The following is a 19465-nucleotide window of genomic DNA, read 5'->3' on the forward strand; positions in this document are numbered from 1 at the left end:
CAGCATGGAGAACCTTATGACACATGTGCTAGAGGCGACACATTCAAAAATGTTGTTGGCACACCTATGACTTGCAGGTCATATCACTTTATATGCTAATAAAATATTCATATTCAATATAAGGAATCGCTGCTGTTCTTTTTAGATTACAGAGGTTAGATTTTCATATGAAACTGATACAGTAGATTTACTACATATATGTAATAATATTATGACTTCATTGTTATTATACATAATAACTACTAAAATTATTATGATAAATAAAATCTTCAATTAACATGAAAATCAGTAGTTATACTGCACTATGGTATTTTCTATTTAGCTGAATTAAAATAAATTATAAACTATAACATGTTTCTATTTTATAATTGCAACATATTATATGAATTATAACTATTTATTTAAAATAATATAGTAACAAACTGACAATTGAATTAGATAAGACAGAATAATATGGAAGATCATTTACAAAAAAAATGTTTTACTGGTTTACTTATTGCGAAAATATATTGTAAAAGTCTAATAAAAAAATAAAATACACATAACAAATTTAATTCATCAAACAGCTGGTTTGCTGTTTAGAATTTATAGTCAAGTGAACTTCTTTACTATATAATTTTTAATTGGTTAAGAAAATATCCTGAAACAAATTTATCAGAATTTGGTTTAATATTAATTTACTTTTTACAAACTAAAAACTTAATGACACTAAGCAGAAAAAAAATAATTTAAATATTAAATAATCCTTATAAGAGATTTGACAGACCAGACAAAGTTAAATATTTGTTTAACAAAATTCTTCTCCTTGAAAATATAGGATTTATAACACTTAATATGACTTCTCAACATTTAACAAAACAGCAATCACTATTGAAAACATGAATGTGCTGATATATATATATATATATATATATATATATACTTCATTCCAAGCAGAAACAGGTAAAGAGAGGTATGGGTGTACTTTATTATTTTTTTCTTGTTAATTAATAATCAGTCATTTTGTTTGAATTTAATACACAACCTATACCCACCCAGCATGGAGAACCTTATGACACATGTGCTAGAGGCGACACATTCAAAAATGTCGTTGGCACACCTATGACTTGCAGGTCATATCACTTTATATGCTAATAAAATATTCAACTTTTTTTTAAAGTACATTAACATTCTGTTTTATATGAAATAACTAATCAGTAAATAATTACTATGAGAATTGGGCCCAGCAAATGAAAATTGTTGGCCCTAATGGTTTCCATCTGCCTAAACATTTTTAACTGATTTTTAATAATCAGCAGCAAATATATGATTTTTCATGTTGTTTTTGCTGTAAGTATGAATTACATAAGTAATTTTACTGAAGGATATAATAAAATTATTTATTTAACTATTATAACATTTATTTGATTTTAATTTTGATTGAATTTATTAATGTTCTAAATAACATGACTTAAGAAAAATAAAACAATAATCAAAATCAAGCAGCAGAATTCCAAACTCGATGGACTGATGAGTAAGAATATATTTTTTTAAGTTACGGAAAGTTCTACACAAAATGAGAAAATCATGGAAAAATATAATCATCATATGGATATTAAACGGTTTTCAAAATTAATTGTTTTTTATTTTCTTTTTTACTACTTATGATGCTTATATTTAAATTAATTAAATACTGTATTAAACAATAAGGTATTAATAGGCAAGTTACGTCATGTAGTGATTACAAACATGCCATTGTCATGTTTGAAAGCATTTAAAGCTAAATTACAGATTTTCTATTGTAGCAATATTTCTAATACAAACGATACTTTCCAAATACAAAGAATTTCTTTACAGATTTAGAATTTTGTGAAAAATCACATCAAGTTAACTTGACAATCTACAAAGTTTTTTCAAGATTATTAAGTTAAGGTAATCAGCAGGAGTAACATCAACATTTATTTTATATCCAAACATCAATACGTAATAACAAATTTAATTTGGAAATTTTCTAGTGGTTGAATTTGGAAGATGTATAAATTCACTTAATTGATTTTCAATCAAATCAACACAAAATTTTGTCAATTTGAAATTGACCTGGAATATATGAAAATGATTGATTATTGAGTATAAATAAAAAGAATGCAGAAAAGAAACTAATGAGAACCTGGTATGCCATTTCAAAAACCTTTAAATATTTAAAAACTAGCATCAGCTACATTATTAATTTTCTCCTGTTCATATGCTGGTGAACAATTTCCTTTTGAAACTAATTTCATAAACTTTTAAGAAACAAATGACTGGTGAACCCAGTTTGGTGTGTGTATTTCTTAAAGTGACAAATATAAATCTTATATAAGCATTTGGCACCCGATATAAAATAGCAAACATCTGCCCAGCAGCTTAGCAACTCTGCAGATATTAATTGTACATTTTTGGCATTTGTATAAAAAAAGGTTTGCCACCACCACTGGTCTTATTTAATAAAGTTCTTGGGTCAATCTACAAACAATAATTCTTTAAAACTAAAATCACATTTATATATTGCAGGTAATATTTGCAAATTACACAAAAATATTAAATGTATTTTTAATGTACAGTTACAGATTATATTTTCACATTAATAATGATAAACAAGAACTAGTATAATTTCTGGCTTTTTGTTCAAATCTTTCAATATAAATTAAAAAATAAAAATAATAATACTAAGAAGAAAATTAAACTGTTAGTCTAAAATGCATGATGACATTTAATAAATTAAAAAAAAAAATTGTTTAATACATTAATATAAATATGACAAATTCACAAACTTAAAAACTAAAATAAAGTGGTATAACAAATCTAACTAAACATATATTCTAGTTTTGAGCTTATACATTACACTTTGCTATTATCAAACACTTAAAATTTATACTAATAAAATTGTGGCACAACTTGACTGAATATGTAAGTACATACCTAATCATTAAAATTAAAGAATTTTATGTCACAGAATAACAAATAAGTTATCCAACACAGTGAAGTTGTTTGTATACACTAAGTACTTACTAACTTAAATAAAATTATTGTATAATACATACATTGTTGCTTTTATTAATCATTATTAGCTTTTGAAAATTAAATACTAAGAATTCATAATGATGTACCTAACTTAAAAAAGTTGAAAACATAATTTAACCTATAAGGTTCTACAGAAAAAAAATTAACTATGACAAAAATTACTGTAAATTTAATGGACATAAATTATTTCATGAAAATCTTTTTATTAACATATCAAAATTACGTTCATAATAATAACACAAATAGAAAAACTTGTATTATTAATAAATGTTTTATAACAAATATAGCATCTTTAAAAATGTGTGCAAACTATTGTTATTCTACTGGGATAATACAGCAAAAAATTATAAAATAATAGTAACTAACAAAAACCAAAATTGTTACTATTTATTGTTAGCAAAATAGAAACCTGTCAGAAAAAAATATTAAACTACTTAAAATTTTATTAATTCATATCATGATTAAGACGTAGAAAATTAATTGATCAAAGTAATTATCTGGAAATAGCTACTAATTTTAGATCTCAAAAATGAATTATATCCATAATTATACAAAAGAATCTAATAAGAAGTAGTTCAAAAAGTATCTGCATTTATTACTTTTTACTCAGAAAGTAATTGGAGTTGAATGAAAGAAACTCAGTATATTGTGGTAGTAACCCAGAGTGAAAGTATTTTTTCATAGTCTTGTAGGGTGAGCCAGTAGTTCCTATGCAGTCAGAATATGCTTGCATAAAATATATCTGTCACATTTTTAATTTGTGCACTAACAAAATTTGTTGAATTGTGCTACACATTAAGCTGTGCAAAAAAACTTTGTCATACCCAAAGTGAAAAAATTCAAAAGATTCCCCCATACCTTTCAGCAATGTTGCTGTGGGGATTTATAAATTAAAAAAATGTTATAACTACTTTAAAGATAGCCAAATTATAATTACCAGTATATAGAACATGTTTTTTTTATATCAGTACAGAGTTGAGCAACATAAAATAATACAAAGCAAAATAGTTAATAAACAATATTATCAAAAGGTTCTCTGGATATTTTCAAGAATTGATTAGGTAAAAGAGATTAGACGTGTGGGAGTGATTCAACAGGCTGTTGTATAATGAAAATGCCCCTGCCAATTCTTCATGTTTGACACGATAACTTGGCAGAGCATACAATTATTTTGGTCTTCACCAGGCTTCTAATTTTCCATACATGACTCCTGTGACTTCAAGTTGTTCCCCAAGCTTAAGAATAAGAATGTTTGAGCTCATCAACAGGTATATCAAAAGAAGAATTCCAGAAATATCTTGGGCAATGGATGATGTGCTGGATTAAAGTATGTAGAATCACAAATAGATTAACTATGAATTAGAATAGAAGTATAAGCCCACAAGAAAGGTATTTTCTTTCTTGCTTATGATCAGATACATTCTGGACATAAATTAGGACGACAGGAATTAATTTAATGTTTTATCATAATCTGCTAAGTTTTTAATCTATGTTTCTATTTAAAAAATAAAATGCTTATAGTTATACATTTACAAAATACCAGAACTTAGGTTTACTTGATCACATTTACATCCTTAATCTAAATTGAAATAGACATAAATTAGTTTCTAAGAAATAGGCTTGCTAAACATTAATTAATGCAAACTTCTGACAATACAAAAGCATACTTTTTTCAGGTAATGACTATGATGAGAAATAGATGGCCATTAAGTACCTTAACATAAAAATATTTTGAAAACAATATTGCTAGATTAAGAATGGACCTAAGTTTATTTTTGAAAGCAATGAACATTTTTGAACAATAAAGCAAAGTTCTCTTATAATAAAGCAACAATTAAAATAAAAGCTAGGATACTTCCAACATATTGGATAATTATTGAAAAGAAGCTTGTTAAATATCATTTGTCAAATATTTGAACTATCATGTTTCACTAACTTGTACAGAAGCTTTTTATATAAATGTGAACTAACATGCATACATAAAATTTTAATTTTTGAGCAACTAATTTTAATTACCCCTGAGTCCACTTCAACCAATTTGCAAACATGAAAATAAACAAACGTAAATTTTGTTCAATGCTAGAGCGTGCAAAAAAACTAATTTAATTAAAAATAATAACACATTTATAGTCAGATATCTGACTAAATTTTGAGAATTAAAAGGTTATAGAGTACAAGAAAGTTAAGTTTTCATCTTTAATAATACATGTTGCTAATAAAAAGAAAAAAAGATTGATAGAAAAGATTTAAGATGTTTGTGATTTATTAAGTTTTAAGACAAAATGTTTTTGGGAATTGAGATTCAATAACTACTACAGTTAAGTATCAAAGTGAATATTTTGATTACAATATTATATATATATAATATATTTTTTGAAAATTCAAATAATTCATCAACATATTAACCACTACGCTAATTAAATTCAATATTAACTGAAACCTTAACCACCAAAACACAGTAACATATAAGTAAATTTGAAAAAAGAACTCCAATAAATAACTATCGTGGGATCCCACATCATCAATTGGTATACAATTTTATAACTACATCAATAAATTAAAAAAAAAAATCTTAAAATTTAGAAAATCTTAAATATTATCACTATTATAGCCTTATAATTTGTTATGATGAACACACAACTCCACTTCCAATACTGGAATGATGTAAATTTAGAATGTTGTACTTCCTTTTGTTTCTGATAACACTATTGCCAACCACTATAATATTTTTCAAGTATGTTCATTTTTTTATTGTTATTACAAATCTCCAAAGTTTCTACATTACACAGTGATACCTAGATTTTCTCCTAAAACTGAGATGAGAACGGTTGTATAGAGTAAATCGTGAAGAGAAAAACCCCGTTTGAAAAAAGATTTTATCGATCACATTAATTAGTTATTAACGATTAAAGTTAAAAATTGTTTGACTGTCAACCATATGATTTTTTGATATGTGTGTATTTGAAATTTTATACAGAATATGAATTTCTGAAAATTATATAAAAAAAAAGAAAACAAGAAGAATATTGATGTCTGAAAAATAAATAAATAAATCGAGAAAAGGTGAAATCGGGAAATACCTTCAAACAAGTGTTAACAATAAGCTATAAGGGTAATAAACAGCGGTTTGCTGTAGCATTGTTGGGCCGCCGTAATCCCTACAATAAAAGGTAACAATATCAGGTAACTCTGATACAAAAGACACTAAATAAAAAAAATTATTATTCTGAAATAAAATGTAATTATCCGTGACAGTACAATTAATTAAGAAATAAAATCAAATAAAAAAGACGCAGGAAAATCTTTCATTAAAAAACCTATCTGATTTGACTGAACTGACACTCCATATTCTTATTGTAAATAAATAAAAAACCAAAATCTGTCTCTAAATACACTTTCTAGTACATCTACTTTGTTTTAACTTGATCTTAATTTATGAGAGCGAGTAGAAATTTTTGAGGTTTGTAATAACAATAAAAATTTAATATACTTGAAAAATTTAAACAAAAGTATAAAATGATGAACCACCACAACACATTTGAGAGTGATGTTTTGATTACAGAGATAATCAATTATAATGGTTGGCAACAATGATATTGCAAAGGGAAGTATGACATTTTAAATTTACATCATTCTAGTAACAGCAGTGAAGTTGTGTGTTCATCATAACAGATTTTATGGTTATGATAGTATGACAGAGATAATTTAAGCTTTTCGGTGTTTTACTTTTTTTAATAATTTACTGATGTTATAGAATTGTTTATCAACTGATGAAGCAGAATCATGCAAAAGTCAATTACAGTGTTAGTTCTTTAAGTTTACTTCTGTGTTTTGGTATTGTTATAATATAAACCAAATGAAAATGTACAATCTTTAGCAAAAATACAGTGAATAAATTTAACAACATAAAAACCTGTCGGACTTCTTTTAAGAATAGTCTCTATCATTTGTATGCTTATAATTTCACTGAAAAAGAGAATGAGGGTCATATATAATGAGTAATATTAATTGTCATCAGTTGATCTGAATTAATAGAAAATCTAATATACTTAAAAATCATGATAAAAGAAATAAATGATTATAACTTGAACAACGAACATAATTTAAAATAACTGACCAGTAGATTATCTGAAACTGACTGATTAAGAAAAGTTAAAAATTTAATCACAGATTAAATTTTTTTTTGAAGTGTAATGTATTATATAATTTAACAATACTAATAAAAATAACAGTCAGTAATCAAATAGTTTAAAATGAAGATTTTAATAGTCTAATTTTAATGATACAATATTGTGATAAAAACTACCAAAAAAGAATATTTTTTTTCTATAAAAAATATCATTTTAAAACAGTTTATAATAAACAGGTTAGAAAGTTTTAAGAAAAGAAAAATTAAAATGAGGAGGAAAAAATATAATTATAAAAAAGTATGGTTAAAATAAAAGTATGCGAGATGTGATAAAATTACGTGATAGAAATAAATAGTGCTTGACATCTCATTTCATGTTATATATTTTCAACATAATCTCCATGACCACTAACTTGTGAAATTGTAGTATCAATAGTGATTTCATCTCCCTGAAAAAATATCAAACACAAATTTAAGTCGCATATCCCAATACATTTTTGTAAAAACAGTTTATGATTGAAACAATTAGTAGGATTATAAATAGTAGTACAATTATTACATATAATATTATTACGTATTATTATATTATAATAATATTATGTATATTACATACTAATATTATATTATAATAATAGTAGTGCAATTAGTAGAATTATATATTTATTACAAGGGACATTCAATAATTAACGAGACAAACTGATGTAGAGAAAAAACGATTTATTCAATGACAATGAAAATTATACTACTTTTCAACAGTTTCCAGTGACATTTAGAAACTTGTCCCAATGTTCTGTAAGCTTTCTGATACCTGCAGCATAGAAGTCTTTAACATGCTGTTTGAACCATTTGTGTAACACGTTTTTGACCGCTTCATTGTCATCAAACTTTTTGCCATGTAAAAAGTCTTTGAAAGGCCAAAAAAATGAAAATGGAATGGGGCAAGGTATGAACTGTAAGGAGGATATTGCAACACCTCCCAACCCAACTTCTTGAGCATTTCTCCCTTCTCTGAGTGATGTGGAGCGTGCGTTGTCATGCAAGAGAATCACACCTTTTGAAAGAGCACCCTGACGTTTTTGCCTTTTTGCGGGCGTCACTTTCTGTTGGAGCATGTTAGAATTGTACTCACTGTTCATGGTACATTGTTCTTCTAAAGAGATACTAAAAATAGGGCTTGTGAATTCCGGAAGACTGTCAACATCACTTTACCAGTGACACATGAGTTTCAAATTTTAATTGGTAGGCAAATCTTGATATGCTTCCACTCAAGACTGCCATTTGGATTCAGGCTTGAAATGGTGCATCCATGTTTCATCAGAGGTTGTTATATGATCTAGAAAGGCTATTATGCCTTCCACTTCAAGCTGTACTTTGAGCTCACAAAAAATGCAAATCCGGATGTCTTTAAGGGCTTGAGTCAGCTGTCTTCGAACACATCTTGAGCACGCTTTGCAATACTTCAGCACATCATGAATTATTGAATATTGCACAAACTAGCAATTTGGGAACTTCTGATGCACCTGTCTTTGCAAATAAGATCACTTATGTGATTTTGCAGCACAGTAATCAATCTTCCAGAGCAAAGGAAAACAGTCCAGTTGTTCTGCCTGAATTAAACTGTTTCACTTACTCATACATGTTACTGCTGTTTAAACACTTTTTACCATACTGTTTCAACATTCTTGAGTAAATTTCTACCAGTTTCACACATTCTGATAGTAAAACTCTTACTGAACGTTGCTCTTCTGGTGTACACATTTCAAGCAGAGCTGACATTCTGAAACAACAAAAGAGATAATGTTTAGTTTAATTATGTCAAACAGTTGATTAAATATGTTCCCATAAATGCCAACTTGACCCTCAAAAAGTTTCATTGTCATTGAATGAACCGCTTTTTCTTTACATCAATCTGTCTTGTTAATAACTGAACGTCCCTCATACTTATTTATTACTTTCGTGTAATCATCGCCTGGAATAAACATAATATAATATTATAAAAGAAAACATATTTCAATAATTATTAAATAGTTGAATCAAGATGCACAGTCTTAAGAAACAACAAAATATTCGACAGCATCAGCATATTGTTTCCTAGAATATCTTGGTTTTTAGCTTCTAATTTAAATTTACAACGCAATGCTGTATAACAAACAGTCCACAAGGATGTGGTGTATTGTTAGTTGGCAGCCGCAGTGAACACAAACTGGTGCATAGGTCTGATTGATTAGGTAAGATTAGTATGCCCTATTTGTAAACAGCAAATAACCACCTCTCTATGGTTATTCCTAATTGAAGAGCTCCATTGTTGCACAGTATCAATGAAGTATCAGAATTTATTATTGCTAAGGACTTGTAGCATATCTAGAATTTTAAACATCTTGCTTTTCACTGTTTTATGTTTGATCCATATAAGACAAGTATCAAAAAGCAAACCTAAACATTTAAAGTCAGGAAAGATTGGCTCTCCATTGAGAAGGATTTGTGAAATAAAAGGGTCTCGGAAGTTAGAAAAGACTACACATTCTGTTTTCTCAGGTGAGAATGTGAAACCCTGAACCAAGCTTCAAGGTGATATATAGTATTCTGTAGTAGTCTCTCAGATGTGGCTGTTGAACGGGTTGTGAGATATATATATATATACATAGAGCAGCAAAATCATCAACAAACAGAGAACATGAAACAGGTGGCACACATTTAGTATACTGTTGATGGCTTTAGTAAACAATGTAGTATTTAATACACTTCATTTTGCTTTTTCAACAATCCACAATCCATCTTTGTGGTCTTTTGTTCACCATGCGGTTGCTACCAAAAGCAATAATAATTGGTTTATGGTTAATGCCATAAAAGTCATCACATACAGACCAATTAAGACAACGGAGTAAACTTGATGAGCATAATGAGAGGTCAATGTATGAAAAAGTACCAGTCAATGACGATATAAATGTGCATGATCTATCATTCAGTAGAGACAGGTTCAAGTCCTGTCTCTCACTCTGTTTATGATATTCCTTGAGGGAAACAGATTGTTGAGCCCGATGAAATATAGTGGGTATTAAAGTCCCCTACTACTAACGATGAAGATGGTATTTAGATGAAGAGATTTTGTATATCTATTGCATCAAACTCAGAGTTCAGTGACAGATATAAATTGCATATGTGCAATTTGAAAGGGACAGAAATTTTTATGGTGATTGCAAGATGTATAGCTAGTAGTATCCTTGTAGTACAGAAATAGTCCCTGACTGTTATTCTGCATCTTGTTGCAGCAGGTGTACTTCCTGGAAGCACATATTAAAGGCTCATGTGCACTCATCAATACTGTAACATCTTTAATGTAACATCTTTGGTCAATCCTGACCAAAGATATAGAACGTTCCATTGGATAATATTCATAAATGAAGGTATATATATATATATATATATATAAATATATATAATAAAAATTAATTATAGGTGATTCAGTTTTGCTGTTTAGAATTTTTAATTTAAATAATCTCTGATGCCCTGGAATCAGGTGGTTCCTCAACCATATCCTCCAGTATATGAGTTGATGGTGGGGAAGACTTTGAAAAATGGGAAGCCAGATGACAACCCAGAGGGGATGTTTGTGTAAGGTATCTTAACAGGGAGATTATTGATGGCTTACCACTAGTATTTACTCCTTCCTGTAAAGACAAAACATTTGAACAGGAGATTTTGGAGGTATTCCACTAATTTCGGTGTCGCTGGCTGCAACTATTGACTTCTTGTTCATCTTAGTTAACTCCGAGATAGTAGCTGTGAGTGAAGCAACTTGATGAGATAACATCGGAACAAGGTTTTTTAACTCGATGCAGGATTTGCACTGCTGGTTACCCACATTTTCAGGGGCTTGTCTTGATGTAGCAGCGACAAATGATATGTCCAGTTTAACTAGGCTACAAGAGTTCAGTAGCTTTTTATACTGTGCGGCTGGAAAATATAGCTTCTGCTCAGTACAAATACCATATGGAATACTTATGCTAGTACACAAGAATTACCTTTTCTTCTTTAAATGTTGGGCTATCTCGGGAGCAAGCTGAATGTGGTCCACTTCAGTCTGCACATTTTTCATTCTCTTGGCAGTTAGTGTCATTGTGACATTCTTTAGCACATCTTTCAGTTTTCAAGCAAGATGTTGTAGTTTGGCTATACTCTTGACATTTAAAATATCACAATGGGTTGGGGATGAAAGGTCATACTCAAATTGAAAGGAAACTTATTTATTTTCTCTGGTGGTATGGGAAGGTTGAATTTATAAGGAAAGGTATAGGCTCTTCATTCTACTCTGGCATTTCTTTGTTCGCTTCACCTCTGCAATAACTTGGGATACGAAGCTCATCTGCTACTTCAGTAACATCAATCTAGAAGGTCCTGGCAAAAACTTACTCCAAGGCTTGTACTTCTGTGTACCTTTCAGCCATCCTCTTAAATACACAGAAAAATTAGTGCATACTATATGAGGCGCCCACATCTGATCACCAATTTTACACTAAAAGTACAATTGATATGCTTTTTTATTTAAAGGTGTAATGTTTTTTCTACTTGATTTTATGGTAAACTCACCACATACATAACAAAAGGCATCCACATAATTTACACAATTTTGAGACATTATGACACTGCACTGTTAACAAACTTAAGAGAGCAATAAGACTGAACAAAATTAATTCATATCTGAATTCAGTGCGTAACACAAACGACACAGCTGTGTTTTCAGTTACATGTTTTGACTTGCAAAGACATGATTAATCTTGTCCATGAAGGCTCACTCCTCAGTATTAGATATGATGTCATAATATGTGACTATGATATGATTTAATTCTTCATTTAGTACTGTTTATTTGTAACTTACAAATTATGTTAATAAAATTAAAGAATAAAAAATGAGCTAAAAAAATATAAAATCAAAGCTTTAAAATGCTAACTATATGTTGAAAAATGAAAAAAATCCTTTAATTAAAATTAAAAAATTTATTCAAAAATGGTGGGTGACAGAAAGATCCTGAGTTCATATTTGTTTTCAGCATCAAAAAACAGATTAAAATCATGCATTGCAGATTAGGAAACAAAAATTGTTTATCGATGTTATTGGTATATCAAAGATGATTATCTATTAAATATAGTACAAAAATAATATTTAATGAATAGAAGTGACATTACACATATTGCGTTTATGCAAGATGTTGCATAATAAAATTGAATATTATTATATTACTGGTCAAAATTCACTAGTGGGTCGGTATAATTTATGGTAGCCATACTATCCCAGTATGGCTACCGCTGTTATGTAGGGCTACACCTGTATTTAAACCTGCATCCCGCAGGTTTAAATACAGCTGCAGGTACAACTTTCAATCAGATATAACTGCCAATATCAACTCAGTTAACTTTGGTCAATTGAAAGTACTGTCAGAAAAATACCCTGAAGTAGATGAAATTAACTGCCAAAGTCTAATAGTTACAGTTTACAATGGAGGACGTTGTTTCTGTACAATGGAGGATGTTGTCAATGTATTGAAGGAAAAAAAACTCCACTAACAACAAAAATTATTGTCTTGCTCATCAATAATCTGTAAAAGAATATAAAATTTCTGCAAAGAGATTTTTCCCCAAATAAAATCCAAAAAACACCTATTTTTAAATACACTTCAATAACTTCATAGATTTAGTTCGAACCTTTAATAGAAGTTATTCAATATATTTTATTATTACGTTGGACATATTTTAATGAGGAAGATAACATGAACAAAATAACTGAAGAAAAACTTACTGGGGGTAAAAAAAAGGATTTTGTTGTACTGCAATACAAAGCTTTTTGACATCCATTATCCTAATGTACTGTAAACTATAAGTTGAAGAAAACTTTGCATAAAAAACACATATTAACATTTTGGATCATATCTCAAAAATGCTATTATCATTATCCATAAAAGTTTCACTTACTGTAAAAAAAATTTCATGACAAAACTTACACTTACCCCTCCAGATATACTTTGATCATCTCCAGCAGAGGAAATTTCTTCATCTATTTCACTCCCACTAGCAGATATTTGCCCTTTTTTAGTTTTATCACTTGTAGAAGATTGAAAATCTTCTTCATAATTGTTCTCTTGAGAATCTATACGTAAATTAATTTCAAAATAATTAAGACCTAGAAAATTCATTTATAAATAATAAAAAAATTTATAGTTTTATAAGCTATACAAAACATTTTTTTAAGCTTTATATATAAGCTGAAATATTTGTTATTTAACACTTCCATCTTTTTTTACATGGCTTATTCCTTTATCATAATTTCATTTCAATTAAAAACACATTATGTTTTTTATCATATTAATAACATAATTTATTACTGAATTTTAGTTAATTATTTGTTTATTTTTAATTTAGGAAATGTTAAAAACTTTATTTTTCCTTCTTAATTGGCAGAAAAATAATTAAAAAAAAAATCATCATTTTGCTATGGACTGGTTTGAATAATGAGGACAGGAGAGTTTATGCTTATATTATGCATAATGTAGGCAACCTGGTATTGCTTACTATTTTAGAAAGCATACTAATTTAAAATAATGCTAATTAACTGAAATTATATAATTTATTACTAAATGAAATTCAACATGATTTTATCAAGCTGAGAAATAAATGTCTAACTGAAATATAACAGTCATGAAGATAGATTTTTTTTTATCACTATGTTAACAGAGTGCTCCAATTTCATATATACAAATGATATTGTTAAGTGTGAAAAATAACATTTAACAGTCTAATTTAAAGTTATTTTAAAAGAGCTTATTCGTGAGGTCCCCAATTAATATACATTTTTAATCAATAGATAAATTCATTTCCTCATATCTACTCATGCAATTCATTATTAAGGTATTAATTTGATAATGGTGGCAAAAGTAGCAATAATAAAAAGCAAATCATTCCTCTAATTTGATTTAAAAAAATCTGAATAACAGGTTACAAGAATAAATTTTTCAATTTCTTCACAGCATAAAACATAGCTGGATTATTTAACAATTTTTATGGATTTTATAACAATTTCATATCCTAACACTCAATACGCAGAAAGTAAAACCGTAGGAAATTCAAATTAAAGTATATATATATATATATATATATATATATATATATATACATTAAGAAACCTTTGGGTTCTGACTTATAAAGCATAAAATATAATTTTAATGCCTAGAATTTTAGTTTTAATACACCAAAAATAGTATTTCTTAAAATTTATTGAGTAATTTTATTTTACTTTTCCCTATGTCAACTAGTTATTTTATTATTTTAACCTATACACTGCACATGAGTATTTTTAAAATGATAACAGATATACTGAAAGAAAGTCATCAATATCATACCATTTTTATATATTCAAGTTAAAAAAAAATTATATAAATCTCATGACATTTTACATACCACTCAGTCCTTGATCTAATAGTGCTTTTATATCACTTGTAACTTCTTTCTGACCAAATAATTGTTTTCCTACTTGCACTTGTCCATTTGCAAGTGGAGCTAGTGGTGGAAGTCCACCTAATGAAGATAATGAACTGTTGTTCACGGACTTAATGCTGAAACACATAAAAATAGTATACATCTTTTTTTTTAATGAAAATTGTATAAAAGCACAACTTTTTTAGTAAGAATCAGTCTGACTTTTGGAAAGCTCTAAGCACAGAACAAGCTCTACTGAATCTAATATGTAAGATCTATAATGTATTAGTAGTTGCTTTTCATATGTGTTATTTATTGACATCTCTATGACATTCGATATAGTTGACCATGATAAGGTGCTGGAGATTCTTTGGTTTGTGGGCATGAGAGATACTGCTTTTAGACTTTCCCAAAGTTACATAATAACAGGGTTCAGTCTGTTAAAGAGAGTAATGATATCAGTTCAATGATTATAGTAAAATATGACATTCCTCAAGGTTCTGTTTTAGGCCCTGCTTTGTTTCTTATTTATGTCAGTATCTTGTATAATGCAAAATTGTATGGTCAAATCAATGTCTTTGGTTTTCCTTTATATTCTGAGGATGCACAGTCCAATAAATGTAACACAGAGTAGGATTTGGTTAAATTGAATTAATGGTTTGTTAAACAATTTTTAACTCTTAGTTCCAAAACTAAATATATAATTTTTAGTCAGAGAAAAAACATTTTTTTGGGGATGGTCCATTAATTTATCATAATACTACGGGTTGTGATAGAATTCCTGGCTTGTGTTCCAGCATGAAAATTGAGAATGTGACTGTTTTTAAATAAATAGGGTGCATTTGGCTCTGAGTAGGAGAAAATATGTTAAATATATTAATAATACTCTTTATATTTTTTAGAAAACTTTACTTTTACATAATTTAAGCATTACAGATGCTTTAAAATATAACATTATGTTTTTACACAATCTTGGTTCTGCAACAGCATTACATGCTGGAACATATAATTGTATAGTCAGCAAAACATTCAAAATACAGAACCATACTATAATTAATTATGTATTTCAAATCATGCATTTTTCCTTCAATTCAATTCTTTCAACAATTAAGAATTTTGCCATTATGTAAATTATTTATCTTTAACCTTTCTGTTCTTTTATTGCTATAGTGGTGATTTTTCACTTAGAATAACAAGTAGTAATCTCATGGTAAATTTAAAATTGCTGTTTCTAAAAAGTTAAGATGCATTGTTGTAAAAATATTTTATATTGCTCAGTATATTTTTATACAACAGATTGTCTGCAGATGAAAAAAAATCCAACATTGGCTGGTTTTTAGTAATAAATTGAAAAAAGATGGTTTTTTTCAGGTGATGATATTGAAAGGTTTAATAAAATTACAATATGATGCTATTTTTGAATTTATTTAATGACAAGTATATCAGTAACTTTTAAATGTTTCAAAATGAAAACTCATTACTTAATTTTATTTACATGTTTTGTGATGAAATTCCTTTGTATAAATGTCTTTATACATGTTTACATGTGCGTTTAGTTTGTATAACATGCATTTTATTAAATCAGCCTAGGACACTATTTTATCTTTTTTATATCTTCTAAATTTTAAGATAAACTCTAATCTGGCCTATCCTTTGGATTACCTAACTACCTTCTATTATTTTTTTTATCTTCAGTAATTTGACACGTTTGATGCAGCTCTTCAAGATTCCCTAACTAGTGCCAGTCGTTTCATTTCAGTATACCCCCTACATCCTACACACCTAACAATTTGTTTTACATATTCCAAGTGTAGCCTGCATGCACAATTTTTCCCTTCTATCTGTTCCTCCAATATTAAAGCGACTATTCCAGGATGCCTTAATATGTGGCCTATAAGTCTGTCTCTTCTTCTACCTACATTTTTCCAAATGCTTCACCTACAATATTTCCTTCCTTGCCTTTTCTGATGCTTGTATCTCAAACTATTATTATATTTTCATCCCCTTTTATGTGTTTAACTGCTTCGTAAATTTCTTCGCATACTACCCCTCTACCTCATCATCATCATGGGCACTTGTAGGCATATAGACGTTAACATTGTCAGCTTAGGTTTTGATTTTATCCTGATTACAATGAGTCTAGTGCTATGCTTTTTGAAATACTCTACTCTCTTCTCTATCATCTTGTTCATTATGAAATCTACTCCTGCCTGCCTTTATTTGATGCTGAATTAATTATTCTAAAGTCACCTCACCAAAAGTCGTTTTCCTCTTCCCACCGAACCTTGCTAATTCCTACTACATCTGCATTTAACCTACCCATTTCCCTCTTTACATTTTCTTATCTACCACCCTTTTTGGGAATTCTAACATTCCATAGTACTCTGATACATAGAATGTTTTTTTTTTTTACTTTTTTGGTGACCCCTTCATTAGCAGTCCTCACTTTGAGATTTGAACAGGGGAATAGTTTACCTCTAGAATATTTTACCAAGGAAGGCGCCTCCATCTTTGTTACATGAAAATGCAGATAGCTACATTTTCTTGGAAAAAAAAGAGCTGTTATTTTCCAATGCTTTCAGCTGTGTAGTACTCGGAAGATTGAGTGATGTTGATATGACTGTTAAGTTTTCTTAACCTACACACTTCAACAGCTACTGAAACAGTTGCTGCCCTCTTTCAGGAATCATTCCTTAGTCTGGCTATCAAATGATACCACTCTGATGTGGTTGCACCTTTGGTCCAGCTACTCCGTATCACTGAGCACTCAAGCCCCCTCACCACTCTCATCGTTCACAGAGAGGGGCCATCTATTATAATTATTATTTTGGGTAGGAGTATTATGGAACATTTATAGTACGTAATTTATTTTGTTTTTAAAAAAATGAAACTTATTATTTTGTATTGTTACTTGCATTTTATTCTTTAATTATGATCACATTTTTTAAAAGTATTTTTGCAATGTCTTTAGGTATTGCATAATGTATGGTGTTGATAATAAAGAAATAATTACGGTTTTTTTATACATTTATTACAGGTAGCTTGTATGGAATACAAACTACAGCTAATTTAATAAAAAGAAAGGAAATAAACTTTTGACAGCAGAAACTATGAGTTAGTTTTCTTTAATACCATCAGTCTTGAATACTCTGGACAGCATCTCATATTTGTTTGCATAACAAACAGCAAACGTAGTTACTTAATCAAAAAAAAAAAAACACTGAATGTGTTAAAATGAATGAAAAAGTCCTGAAACCTGAAAGAGCATTTCGAGAAATAATATTGAAACTTATAATGTTTACATGAAATACCATATGAAAATCAAAACAAATTATTAATCACATAATTGATTAATTCAATTCTCAAGAATTAAAAAACTAGAGAACCATATTGGAAATCTGCTGATAAATCTCCTACAAAAAAGAAAAAAAATATCGATATATAATTTTATTCTATAAGCTCTGATCTTATAAAATAAATCTATCATAAATTAAATCACTGGAACATAAAAAACTTACTTTGCTTGACTAACATCTAATTTTAATGAGTCTGGTTTTCGTATATTAGGTTGAGGCACTGAATTTTGTTGAGCTGATGATAGTTTCACATCATTTAAAAGTTGTTTATTATCTACAGTTTGCTCTTTTGTATTTTCAGTCTGTTTTAATGATCCATTTAAAGCAATACTATTCTTGATATTACCTAAATTATCATTTTTCAGTAGTCCAGTATATGTATTTCCTGATGTCGGTAACTTAATTTCTGTTTTTTCTTCAGCTAATTTTATGAGACCTATATCTTCTTTTGTAGAAATATCAGACCGACAACTTAAATCCTGTTTAAAAAATGAAAAAAAAAGATAATAATGAATAAATGAAAAATATTTTTATAGCAATTAACAAGAAACTCAGATTCAAATTCTGAAACTATCCTTTTAATTTATTACATGTAACTGGAACAGTGTATCTCAATCATGACTAAACATGTACACTTGTCTAGTTTATAAGTATAAAATAAAAGAGATAAGCAAGTATAATGAAAAACATTTTTATATTAATTAACAAGAAATTCAGATTCAAATTTTGGACTATTCTTTTAAATTGTTACATGTAACTGTAACAGTGTAATCCCAATCATGGCTAAAAACGTGTACTTGTCTAGTTAATAAGCATCACAGTTTATACTAAAGATTATAATGATACTAAGAAAAGGAAGGAAGTATAAAAGATGTACTTTTTTTTATCAGCCTTAAACAGGTTTAGAGATCACATTTGATAATGTAAATGTAACAATGTAACAATTATGTAAAAGATTTAAAATAAATTTCATTGGCTTGATGTACAGGAAAAGAAAACTTAAACCTATATAAGTGAAGTTGCAGTGAATGAGTAGAAGATGAAGAAAGGTGGAGGTTTTCATAGAAAAGAACGAGACAAAGATCCATTCCATTTATTTTGAATGTACATAGAAGGAATGCAGGAGTAGAAGAGCAGATCAGAATAATATCTAAGGAAAAAGTATCAACTTTTATTTGCTTTGTTCTTTTTGAAGAAATAAAATAAAAAATGTTATAAAAAATTCTTTATGGCATGGATTCATTGCTAGGAGAGAAATTCAGAGTGGACATAAAGATGGAAAATGAGGAACTTAACATTAGAGTAGAAGTATACATTAGAATCTGAAGTAATTTTTTTTATTTGGATAATAAAATTACAAAGGATAAATGAAGTAAGAGAGATCAAAACCAGACTAGCAGAATCAGGAAAACTTTCATACATGACGTTTTCTAATATTATCAATCTACGTATTAAAAAAAAAAATCTTTAAACA

The 19465-nt window shown here is 28.4% G+C and overlaps 1 protein-coding gene across 1 annotated transcript in view; it reads right to left on the bottom strand.

Moving 5' to 3' along the window:
- Positions 1-7405: 7405 nt before the first annotated feature.
- Positions 7406-19465, bottom strand: part of LOC142320979 (centrosomal protein 43-like) — a 33296-nt gene continuing 21236 nt past the window's right edge. Inside the window, exons 5-8 of the mRNA XM_075358977.1 lie at positions 18154-18470; positions 14618-14772; positions 13171-13310; positions 7406-7617 (exon numbers count right to left, since the gene is read on the bottom strand). Coding sequence (XP_075215092.1) covers positions 7546-7617; positions 13171-13310; positions 14618-14772; positions 18154-18470 — 684 coding nt within the window. The 3' untranslated portion in view covers positions 7406-7545. The remainder of the gene's footprint in view (positions 7618-13170; positions 13311-14617; positions 14773-18153; positions 18471-19465) is intronic.

The sequence above is a fragment of the Lycorma delicatula genome, chromosome 3 (genome assembly GCF_047948215.1).
Source record: "Lycorma delicatula isolate Av1 chromosome 3, ASM4794821v1, whole genome shotgun sequence".
In the NCBI taxonomy this organism is placed as follows: Eukaryota; Metazoa; Arthropoda; class Insecta; order Hemiptera; family Fulgoridae; genus Lycorma; species Lycorma delicatula.